Source organism: Carcharodon carcharias, chromosome 11 (assembly GCF_017639515.1).
Source record: "Carcharodon carcharias isolate sCarCar2 chromosome 11, sCarCar2.pri, whole genome shotgun sequence".
In the NCBI taxonomy this organism is placed as follows: Eukaryota; Metazoa; Chordata; class Chondrichthyes; order Lamniformes; family Lamnidae; genus Carcharodon; species Carcharodon carcharias.
In genome coordinates, this window is record NC_054477.1 from 97173180 (window position 1) to 97185865 (window position 12686).

General features: G+C 45.0%; 1 protein-coding gene across 1 annotated transcript in view; it reads left to right on the plus strand.

Annotated features, from left to right (window-relative positions):
• The window catches only part of arhgap42a (Rho GTPase activating protein 42a), a 533191-nt gene that overhangs the window by 364670 nt on the left and 155835 nt on the right, over positions 1-12686 (plus strand). The window contains exon 7 of the mRNA XM_041199402.1: positions 11861-11965. Coding sequence (XP_041055336.1) covers positions 11861-11965 — 105 coding nt within the window. The remainder of the gene's footprint in view (positions 1-11860; positions 11966-12686) is intronic.

Genomic DNA, 12686 nt, shown 5'->3' on the forward strand with positions numbered 1-12686 from the left:
TCTTTCCCCCCAGTTGATGGCCTATAGACTACACCGAGCAATGCAATTGCACATTCTTTATTCCTTAATCAGCATTGCCGCTTCTCCTCCATTCCTCCCTTTCCTATCTTTCCTGAACACCTTGTATCCAGGAATATTTCATACCCATTCCTGCCCTTCTTTGAGCCAGGTCGCTGTTATAACCACAACATCACATTTCCATGTGACCATTTGCATCTGCAATTCAACAATCCTATTTTACTACATTCTGCACATTCACATACATGCACTGTAATCCTAAATTAGACATTATTAGTTTCCCTATTACACTGAACTCAAGGTCTTTCTGCGATGTCAAGGTTTGTTTTTTGTTTTCTGTCTCGCTTCAGTGATCCTGACCTGCTCCATAGTTCCCTAAACAGTGACATGTTGTCACAATCTTTTGCAAACAGCACTCCAGGATTCGGCACTATACTGTTAACTGTGAGGAGCTGCTTTTATAAAGCAAATAAGCTATGCTTAACAATATAATATGCTGTTAAAAACTTTTATATATTTAATTTATTTATATTTATTTATTTGTACCTGTAACTAACAAAGTACGAATCTGAAAATACTAAAATTACTCTTAAACCAAACTGTTTTTCAAATTTTTAATGCCAAGTCTGGCACTATGCTGGGTAAATAACCACTGAATCTTTATAGCACAGCAGGAGGTCCTTAGGCCTGTCATGCCCTCTCTGCAAGTGCAATTCAGCTAGTCCTACTTCTCCACCCTTTCCCTGTGGCCCTGCCAATTTTTCCTCTTCAGCTGTTTATCCAATCCCCTTTTGAAAGCCTCAGTTGTATCTGCCTCTGCTACAATTTCAAGTAGTGCATTACAGATCCTAGCTACTCACCGTGTAAAAAGGTTTTTGACCGTATTGCTAATCATCATAGATCAATAGCCTCTGGTTCTTGATGCTTCCAGCAATGGGAGTAGTTTGTTTCCATCTACTCTATGGTTTTGAACACTTCTATCAAAACTTTTTTCAACCTTCATTGAGCAGAAAATGAAGCTTAAGGCTGGAGACAAACAGAAATAGGGCATTCAGCCCCTTGAGCCTACTCAACCATTTACTTAGATTACGGCTGATGGGCACCTCCCCATATGTCTCATAACCCTTGAAACCCTCACCTAACAGCAATGTCAACTGAGTCTTGAAAGCTCCAATTGCTCTAGCATCCACAGTCTATTATGAGAAGAGAGTTCCAGATTTCTATTACACTGTGCAAAAAGTGCATCCTGATTTCATATTTAAATGTCCTAACTTTAACTTTAAAATCATTTATTCACCATCAGAGGAAATAGTTTCTTCATATCTACCCTATCAAATTCTCATAACATTTTAAACACCTCGATCAGATCACCCATCAGTGAACTATGTGCAAGGGAATGCAATCTGAGTTCATGCAGAAAAGATTTATGAAAATCGTTCCAAGGATGGGACTTCAATTACATGGATAAATTGGAGAAGCTGGATATGCTGTGCTTTTTTTCAGCAATACTTAAGATCATTTTCTATACATTTCATTTCTAAACATTCTTCCTGTGAATATATTCAAATTAACTATTTTGCACTTTATATGTTTAGAAAATCTGCTTTAATATTTAAATTTTTTTTTTGTTCATGGGGTGTGGGCATCACTGGCTCGGCATTTATTGCTCATCCCTAATTGCCTTGTTCAGGGGGCTGGTGGGCCTGGAGTCACATGTAGGCCAGAACCAGGTAAGGACAGCAGATTTCCTTCCCAAAAGGACGTTAGTGAACCAGATGGGTTTTTACGACAATTGGCAATGGTTTCGTGGTCATCATCAGGTTTTTAATTCCAGATTTTTATTGAATTCAAATTTCACCATTTGCCGTGGTGGGATTTGAACCCAGGTCCCCAGAGCATTACCCTGGGTCTCTGGAACACTAGTCCAGTGACAATACCACTATGAGGTGTGAGGGAGATGGGGCACGTCGACCTTCCTCAAGATGCTCCTCCTCTTCAAGGAGTCAGGGGATATCATCAGGCACACACAGGCAGAAGGAATGCCAGCCAGGCATCCTGTTGGCTTCGTCTGAGGATACAAAGGGTGCGCTGCCACTCCACCTCCCCTCTGCCAGTGACCCCATTGCCTCCAGCAGGTCAGGTTGAGGAGGGTGCACCTGTTCCTGAGAAGGAGACACTTAGCAGGCTGGAGTCCTCTAGGCCTCAGGCCACCAGAGTATGCCAGCCAAAGTCATCACACTCGACAGGGCATAACAGTCAGCAGGCTGTCTCCACCTCAGCTGTGGATGTCGGGGCTGCACCTAGATGCAGTGGTAGGCAACGGAAAATTAAGAAGTATTAAAGGCACACAGGTGGCACGGGTGTACACTCATTGTAAACATTTGCACAACTGTAAATATATATTCAGCTTCAATGTTTGGAAGTCTCATGGATTCCATCTTGCTGCTAGTTGCTTCAGTATCCTAGGGCACTTAAGACTCTGCAACGTTTGGTCCCATCAGGAATTCCTATAGATTATCACCATAGTGATTGGTCAGTAATCCCACACTTGCATGATTAAGTGCTGGCCATCAGTTGGCAGTGTGCTGCCTGGCCACTCCTTATACAAACCATTTCTTGCAGCCCACCATGTTGTGACCTCTGAAAATGTGTTCATCGAAGTCGTTGCATCTCCTGATGTTGCCCTGATGTGAGATGTTGGTGGATGGCACATGTACTCGCGGGGAGTTAAATCTGCTATGTGAGTGGTGACGTTCAATGTGGTTGCAGTTTCAGGAGTGAGAGACTGAAGCTTGACACAGTCTTCTTAGTAGTAGAAAACCAGAGGCTGCTGTAACTATCTGGAGGAAGATGTGGTGAACATGTTCAATTGTGAATATCCTTCCTTGGTGATTTGTCATCTTGCTGATCAAAGCAAATAAGGAGGCATTGGGCACATTATAGCTTTGACGCCAAAATGAATTTGAATGTAGAATTTAAGATGTGTGCATGCATTTGACTGAAGTCTTTGTCAGACCTCACATGGAGAATTGTGTGGCCTGCCCGCCTCCTTATCAAGGGTGTCAGTAGACTTCGCATTAAGGACTTGCAACCAAAATGCCTTGGAGTTCATTGAATGACAGGGGTTTGAGTGAATGAGGAGAGAGTAGAATGAGTCTGTGTGGTGAGCTATGTTGAGAACTTTGAAGCTATCAATATGAAACATTGTCAGCTTAACAGGCCTAAGCAGGGTCCATGCAGGAAAGAATTCTGCCTTGGCTGGGGTGTCCACAAGTGGTCCAAATATCTGAATCTCATATTTAGGAAGTCTATTGTCTGCTCAATCAGAGACCTGGTGGATGGATGTGTATCATTGTAGCTCCCCTCAGCAGCACTCTGCGGCTGGAGAACAGGCATCCGCAGCCACATTTCTCTGGGGGTTTCCCCATCCCTGAGGAGCAAGGCCTGAGTTTGAGGTCCTTCAAAAACCTGCGGCACCTGTAAGTAGCTCAAAATGTATGCGCCGTGAGAACTCCCTGTGTAATGAGCACAAACATGCAAGATTTGCCTTCTGTGATCACAAATAAGCTGCACATTCAAAGAGTGGAATCCTTTTCTATTGATAAGTGTGACAGCCTATTGCAAAGGAGATCTCAAAGCCACTTGTGTGCAGTCAATTGTGCCCTACACTTACAGGAAACCTGAGATTACTACAAGTCCCAGCACTCTTAGGATCATGGTCTCAAACTAATGCTAAGGCCATCTAGGACTGAGACTTGTAGTGGTTGCTGCGAATCGAGGTTCCGGAGTGGTAGCATATCAGAAACTCATAGTCCAGGTGAGACACCTTTCAGTGAGCGTACTACACAGTTACCATGAAACTTCCCAGTATGATTAAGATGTCAATGGATAGGGGTTTATGATGTGTGAGTGGCGATTGGGGTGATGGAGGAAGGTGGGGGGGGGGCTGCAGAAACACAATCATCCCTCATCAATATTCTTTGAGGGTCAATTTTGAGGGGACAAATGGTGCTGTCATGCAGCTCCTCCCTGTGGACCCACCTAGCTGGAACTGCCTGAAAGAGTTCTCTGCCTGGTTGTCCCCACTTTGGGAGCAGGTGTTAGGGTGACATGGATCCGTCCCAGGCAGTGTTTGACTTGAAATAGATTCCAAGCTGACATGCATACAACCTTTGTGAAGGCATGAGTGAAATCACTATTCTACTTACAGGTGCCAGAGATGGCGGGAGAAGGGAGTGCTGTGTAGGTTCAAATATGGCCATTTAGTGCCAGGGTTCTGCATTTTGGCATAGGTTAGCGCCTGCAAAGGATCAAACTAACTGCAAAGCAAACGGTAAGCAGTGATTATTAATTCAGCTCTTAGAAATCAAGGAATATTGGAGAAAAATAATGTCTGTAAAAAAAAAAAGTGCTGGGGCCTTCCAGCCAGCAAATGATGGAAAACAAAAAAGTTCAACAAATGTAGCAGCAGCTTACTCTGCCTGGAATCTGGTAGTTATCAGATTGGTGGTGTGTCTGCCACATCGTACCCCTGCTTTGGCTGCTGCTTGTGGATTGGCGACATCCTGACCCTCAGCAGCTCCATCCCCTTCAAAGTCCTCCTTGTCGGAGGAGACATCTTGCTCCTCCACATCTCCTTCAGGCAAGTCATCCCCTCTTTGTTGCTGTAGGCCACTGATCATTATTTTTCAAGCCACTTTAGCAAAAAACCTGCATTGTGAGAGCTACATACTATAATAGAAACCATTGCCTGATTCACTGCTGCTTGCGATAACACAAAGGAAGAAGGGAAATTAATCAAAAAACAGAATACATTGTTCTTTCTGGGGGAAAGCAGGCTTGAGGTGGACTAACTTGGTTGCGCCTCAGTGCTAGGGTGAGGGATTTGCCTGCAGAATGTACTTCTTCCTCTCAGTGAACTGGTGGTGCACTCCTGTACACCACATTCTATTGTGATGCGGCTGCCCCTTGAACAATTCCAGCAGCCATCTGCATTGAAATGCCAGGTGCCGTCTCCCGGGTGGAGGCCGCTGTCAGGATTGGATCACTCCTGAAAGAACGGGCCCGTTTCCTGGTTACAAACAGTCAGACAGGCAGTCTGGCTTCCTTTGCAGCACAGTCTTCTAAACATGCCCTGGACAGTCTGTCTTCCATCCCAGGACAGCCTCCCACCCTACCCTGCTGGTCCTACCTCCTTGTCCTGCCCTTGCTCCATCTTTCTTTCTGGCCCTCTCCACCCCTCCCCCATTCTGTCTGGGCTCCACCCTTGCCCGCTGGTCTTGCCTTCCATGGCTAGCCTCCGCTCCACCCTTCCCTGCTGGTCCTGCCTCCTGTGCCCATCCTCTGCTCCACCTTTCCCCTCGTCCCCTTTGGCCCTGCCTCCCGTGTCCTGCCCTTGCGATACCCTTCCTCCTTTCCCCACTGGTCCTGCTTCCTGTGGCCAGCCTTCGCACAATTTTGCTGTTGGCACCCAAAATGAGTGAGGTTCCAAGTGATCCCCAAGAAGGTGAAGGCAATGTCTACTGACCTCAAAAGTTGTGGGAAAAGTGAAGCTTGCCAGGTGAACGACACATATATACAGTCGTAAAACTGAATGTTCTAAATTCTCACTGGTGGGGAACTTGATGTGGAGGATGAACTTAATTCCGGCAAGATGGCCTATTAATGAGCATGCACGAGATATATGCAAATAGGCTTCCAAACATTAAAGGTCGAGTTTCCCAGCAAACTAAGTCCCAAGAACAAAATTCCAACATTTCATCCTGATATTGAGAAACAAATTTTTGGCTTCCCACCAAATTAAGTTCCCCTGCCCGCCATGATTTCTACTACTGGCGGGACTGGAAAATTCTGTTATGAGCTTTGCAAGCGCAGGCTGGTTGAGTCCGGTCAGTACTCTGCCTATTGTGTGCTGTTTGATACCATCCACCAGTTAATGGGACTTAAGTTTTCAGTACTTGGACCTATACTGGCACTGAAATTTATTCTCCACATTTGTGTGGTAGGCAGAACTTCTTTTTGGCTTGACAGCAGCACCATGTTAGTGGAAAATACCACTTGTGTGAACTTTCAGATAAGCCATTTAATTAAGGTAACTTTTGTCTAATCATGTGAATGCAAAATAACCCATAGTAGAATTAAAACAGTGCAGTATTCCACCCTCAATGATTATCATTAAGAATTGATTACCTCAATTGAATGATTAATCTTTTCATTTACAGTTTGTGGGTGCTTGCTGTGATTGCACATCAAAAGGAATATATTGGAAGTAAAGTGCTTTGCGAGATCCTGAGGTTATGATGAGATGTTACCATACATAAATCCAAGCTAGTTATGTCTTTCCTTTTGCCCGAGTTGACTAGAAATGTCAAAAAACTGAAATGGACTACATACTGCATGGAGTTTTCTGTGCCGGCTGGCATTGGGCATGTCTGGTGCCCTGGCCGGACAATATAGTGAGAAGGCCAAAAATCAGTTTCACGGCATCATGAAAACAGGTTGCAGTCATCAGCTCTGCCGGTCAATGGCGGGCCGCATTTCCAGATGTCCAGTGGCGGGAACCTCATTATAATACATCTGTGTATTGTTATAAGGCCAGCCGCAAGAATCAGCCCCCCACACTGGATCATCCGCCCATCACGCCGACGTGTTTTGCAACTGCATATATAAGGTATGCACTGGATAGGCTGCACTTTGAGGGCAACTTTGAGATGAGTGCACGTTGCGCAGCGATTGCAAGGGATGCTTGCTGGACTTCAAATGAGGCATGTTGTGGGCTGGGGTGGGGTGGGGGGAGGGGTGGGGTGTGGTGGGTGGCAAGGGCTGCCCTGCAGTTGAGATGACTTGGGGGACAGGTGGGGGCAAGGGCCCCCAGCGATTGAGGTGACTTGGTGGGGGAGGAGGGCACGGGCTGCCCAGCAGTTGAAGGTAGTGCACAAGCACATGCGGAATGGAGAGGGAGAGAAGCAACCATGCATTAAGGAAACCTTGTATAAAGTGACCATTACTCTGCATTGAGACTGTTCAGATGCAGCCACATTGACATGCGTGGAGCCGGGCCTCTATCTTATCTGCCCACTCAAGCAATGCAGAGGCATGAAAGTACCACTAACTGCTCTGGAGCTTTTCATCCCTCGGGCACTGAATGCAAATTAATGAGTGTTTTAGTGGACTGCAGAACAGTTGGATGACTGGGCACATTGTACAATCTCCTTGCTAAAGCTGGATTTGGAGCAGTCACTGGTGGAGGTGCTCACAGCCCCTTGCAAAGTCATCATTTCGGTTTGGACCATTCTCCCCCAGGGAGTTCAGCCTTGCAGTGTGGGTTAGGAGAATGCCTGAAAATGAGCTGAGAGCACAGCATGCAGTCCAATCGGTCAGGTGGAGTGGGGCGGAGGAGGGTGGGGTTTCAGGCAGCCATGCAGCGCACTAATCTCTGGCCATCAAAAGTGGTGACAGCACTCTCTGGGAAGCATTAAGGGGCCTCCAGACTTAACCAAGAGAGGTTCTTAGAACACCCAAGCTAATGCACAAGTCACTTGCTTTCATCCTGCAGGAGGAGTACATCTGGATCATGGAGCCGGGTGAACTAGGTGTATGCCTCATGGCTTATAGAGTGGTGATGACGGAGAAGATAGGGACAGAGGCAAAAGCAAATTACTACGGATGCTGGAAATCTGAAACAAAAACAGAAAACGCTGGAAAAACTCAGCAGGTCTGACAGCGTCCGTAAAGAAAAAAAAAGGAGTTAACATTTCGAGTCCGTATGACTCTTCTCCAGAGGTGCCTGGCTGGGCAGAGGAAGGAGCAGCACCCTCAGAAATAAGGGGGTGGCTGGGCTCCTGCACGTGCTGCTGAAGAGCCATAGCACGCTGTCACTTGTTGGTGCCAAACTAGACCCAGGGTCTATAGACAGCACCTTTTCATTCCTGCAGATGACTGAGAACCAGTATCGCCAAAGACTGTCCATGTCTAGAGGACTAGTCAGTCACATCTGCCAGCTGCTGCAGGATTTGGCGCCAGAGGGACATGGAGGCATCCAATGTCTGTGGCTGTAAAAGTGACTATGGCCCTCAATTCCTATGCCAGTGGCTCCTTTCAGGTGACCTCTGTGGGATATCACAAGCCCCCATACACAAATGCATCCATGAGATCAAGGACACCATCTTCGCAAGGGCATACAACTTTGTGCATTTCAGCCAAGACCAGGAAAGGCAGGATGCAGGAGCGATTGGATTTGCCCAGATCTCAGGTTTCCCATAGCCGCAGGGTGCCATCGACTGCACTTGTGATGCACAGATCTCCAACGCAATAAGCGGTTGACTATGTCAAATACAAGGGCTTCCATTCGCTGAATGTGCGGCTACCACAAATGCATCCTGCAGGTCTGCGCCCAATTTCCTTGGTGTGTCCGCGCCTCCCACATTCTCAGTTGGTCCTAGATCCCTGACGCCTTCAAGGATCCACAGATGCTGCAGGGATGGCTTCTCAGGACAAGGGCTATCCGCAGAGGACGTGGCTGATGACATCCGTGCAATGGCCTCAGACTGCAGCAGAGATAAGGTATAACAAGGCCCATGCTGCGAATTGCAACTTGGTGGAACAAACCATCAGGATGCTGAAAATTAGGTTCCAGTACCTGGACTGGTCTTTTGGAGCCCTGCAATATAGCCCACAGAGGGTGTTATGCATCGTTGTCGCCTGCTGCGCCCTTTACAACCTGATATTGCAACAGGGAGAGGAGCTAGCTGAGAAGGAAATGGAGGAGCTGCAGGTCTCCTCGATAAGGACGTCGGCAGGGATGAGGGTTGAGAAGGCCCTCAAAAAGTGACAATGATGACGATGAGGGCCTCACAATAGCCAGACGAGACAGACACGCTCGGGAGGCCCTCATAGCTACTATATTTGTGGAGGATGATGACAACATTGCATCTGTGAACATTTGACTCCAGTCTAGCTAATGGCAGCGCACATACCCTCTGTGATAAGGCTCCTGTTATGGAGATGCAGTGGAGGCCCTAATAGTTGCTCGATTCCAGGAGGATGATAACGACATGCGGTGAGGACACTCTACAGATCTTAACATAGCCTCTGAGAATGTCTGACTCCTGCCTGGCCGAGGGTAGCTCACTTGTGCTCTGTGATCAGGGTCATATCATGGAGACACAGCCATGAAACTTTAAAAGCACGTGATCCTTTGTCCGCCTTCAGCACCTGACCCCTTCAGGAACCCTGTGTCACTGGTCACAGATGCTGATGAGATGGGAGCCAGCCCCACTTTAAAGGTACTGAGAGCACACAGAAAAAATCACGGAACCCTGCAACACCAGCGGTTTCATCAGGTTTGATTGGAGGCCCTGTTTCCCAGGTGTTCCTGCAAAAGCAAAGAGAGAGAATTAGTGCATGGCAGTGGCCCGTGAAACAGGATACATAACTCTCAGCATGGTTGTCTGATGGATGTTGCACTGCTGGATCCTTACTTGGTAGAGCATCGCCGACCTAATCATCAGCACAGGAACAGTGCAGATCTTTGCTGCCCAGCTGGATGACTGTTTTCAAAGTACATGAGGACCTTGATTTCAGGAATTCCTCCACCAGTCTGTGATCTCTCCCTCTTGTTGTCTGCATGAATAGAGATGTAGAGAGTGTAAGCAGGACACCTCCCAGGCCAGGCCAGATGATAAGTATGCCTAGCATGTGGGGGTTGTGAGTTCTCCCATGGATGGGATGAGGACAATGAAAGTGTGTATGAGACTGTGAATGGTGATGCCCCATGAACTGGCAGTGAGTGAGGTTCCTGTGGATGTGTGATGGGTTTGTGAGTTGAGACTGATGAGAAGAGTGATGTACCCTGTCAGAATGGAGATCATTCATCCTTTTTCAGACTGGGTGGCAGTTCTCTTTTGTAGGGCATTGGCATTGACCACCACTTTCCAAGCTGGATTGGTGATGTTGCCGCCCATCCTGCAGTCAGACCGGGGGTCAAGGACATCACGGCAAGCTCCACAGCGTCCAGAAGGCGCTCAAGGGACGCGTCATTAAACCTGGGGGCTGCAGTTTTCTTGCCTTTTGGGGCCATGTCTTCTGTGCAGCAGTCCTGGGCTGGAAGCCCTGAGAGGTGTGCACTTTAAATATGGTACCTGGCATGAGGAGGCAGCGATCGAAACGGCATGTTTCCTGGGAATGCATAATTAATGCAGCAGGATTGGGACGATACAGTGTGAGAAGCCACCAATGCAGCCAGCGGGTAAAACAATTTTCCTCCCACCCGCTACAGCATTTAGTCTTGGACTATTCCGCCCACTGAATGCAAAAGTATCCTGTGAATGGCGCTGGATCTAAATTGGAGGAGTCTCAGGTGCGAGTCACAAGAATCACTGCTGATATTTTTTGTGATTTACAATATCTATAAATGATTTATAGTTGAGGACAGAAACAGAACTGTCTAAACTTGCAAATGGCATCAAGAATTAGTGGGAGTAGATTTCAAACGATTACGAATAGGCAGACCAATTACTATGAGATTTGCTTAAATTGAGAAATGGGCTGAAGAGTGCCAAATGAAATTTAAGGTAGTCAAATGGAAAGTAATGAGATTTTGTCAAGGAAATAAACTGGGGATTATAAAATAAATGTCTCTAGACCAAAGGGCGCAACACACAAGGATATGGTGGTTAGCTCACTGAACCTTAATAGCACAGTTTGCGGCAGTCCTGAGGAAAGCTAAATGAATCTTGAGATGTAGGGTATCAGAGTACAAATCACAGGAGTAGGAATGGATCTGTGCAAGATATACCTATGATCACATCTGTGTGAGATTCTGGTCATTACACTATAATAATAAAGTTTGAACATTAGCAGCAGTGCAGAAAAAAAAGGGCAACCAAACTGATAGATAGTTTAAGATAACTGAACTATGACAAAGGATCAAAGAGACAAGGATTGTTTACTTCAGTGAAATGAAGATCCAGAGAGATGTTAAGCTCTTTAAGGGAATAGAAAATATATTTGACACTGCCGTCATTCTTATAACCAGAAGATATTGGCTCAAGCTTACAAGAGGGAACTTGTAGAGAGTTAACAACTTTACAAAGAGGGTGTGAATGTTTAGAATAGAGAAGATTTAGGGAGTTCGGAGTCCTTGCCAACACCTATTCCTAAATCAACACCACCAAAACTGGTCGCTTATTCATTGTTGTTTGTGGGACCTTGCTGTGTGCAAGTTGGTTTTTTCTACTGTATATCAGTGACCACACTTTAAAAATACTTTATTGGCTGCTAAGGTCTTTGGATATCCAAAGATCATGAAAGGTGCTAGATGAAAGCTTGTTCTTTCAAAGTGGACCCAATGAACTTTGCAAGTGACACAATCATCTGAAGTTAATATTTTTGTTCATTATTGAATGGCTTGATTTGAATAGCATCGATTATATAATATGCTGCATTATAAATTCCATCGGCTTCATTGTATTTGATTTTTGTGGAACACCTCACATCTTAAAATTTGGTATTATTTAATCTTATCTATAACATATGGAAGTTTTGTTTAAGCAGTTTTTGGGATAGTATTCGAAATAATGGATTCCCACTGACAAATTGTATACACTGTTTAATGTCTTATGAAAATGTGAAAACAATTATCTATTAATCCTCATAATAGTATTTTTCTTTAAGTTCTCTGTAATTCTCTTTGATCCAATGGATAAGTAAACACCATTTCAAATATAAATTCCCCTAGAAGTGCGGGAGTACAATGGGGTAGATATTGTGCTTTACAATTTGTTGACAGATTGCACTATCTTTTTATTAATTGTTCTGTGAAAATCTGCCTATTTTTCCACAGCTGTTAGCATTTCTTCAAGGATTATTCACATTCTACCATGAAGGTTATGAGCTTGCACAGGAATTTGCACCTTACAAACAGCAGCTACAGTACAACCTGCAAAATGTAAGATCTTTTCTATTACAAAAACAAGGTGAAAGGTTTAGATCAGTGGTGCAGGATAATACCATGATTTAAAAGGAGACAAAGTTAGGAAATAGGAATTAGTGATACCAAGCTTGTTTTTAAAGCCTGAAGATTTCAATAGGAAAGAATAACTTGGAAAGAAAGGACTTTTGCAATATTTAAGCTCCTGGGGAACAATGAAAAGATTAAGGAAATATGCAGTGCCTCAATTTTCACATAGTAAAGATGTTAAGAGGAAGAAGAATGCTTATGTTGATGTATTTGGAACTTAGAAGGAACGAGAGCGGAAAGTTTACTCGAGTACTGAGCTTGGTGCTATTAATGAAATAGAAATAGCTAAGTAAGGTTGTGATGAAGAAACAGAAGTTTGAGCCAAAATCATGATTTGCTCTGCAATCATTTATTCAAAATAAGACATGCCTAGTTTGCGGAACAATTTTAGCCTGATTTCCTTAACCTTAATAAATATTTTAAATGAAGCAGTCTTCTGTGTACTTTTGCTGGTTTTCATGCTCCTACAAAGTGCTACCCAAGTGCTGATGGACTTTTTGTGGAGGATGCTGCAGATTACCTTGGAGGATGACCTCCAGCAGGTTTGGGCCTAGAAGATCCAGTTTCAAACTACATCATCCTAACATGGGCAATTTATAATTGAAAGGCTCTTTTTTTCTTTGTTGCTTCCTGGAGGAGCATTTTATAA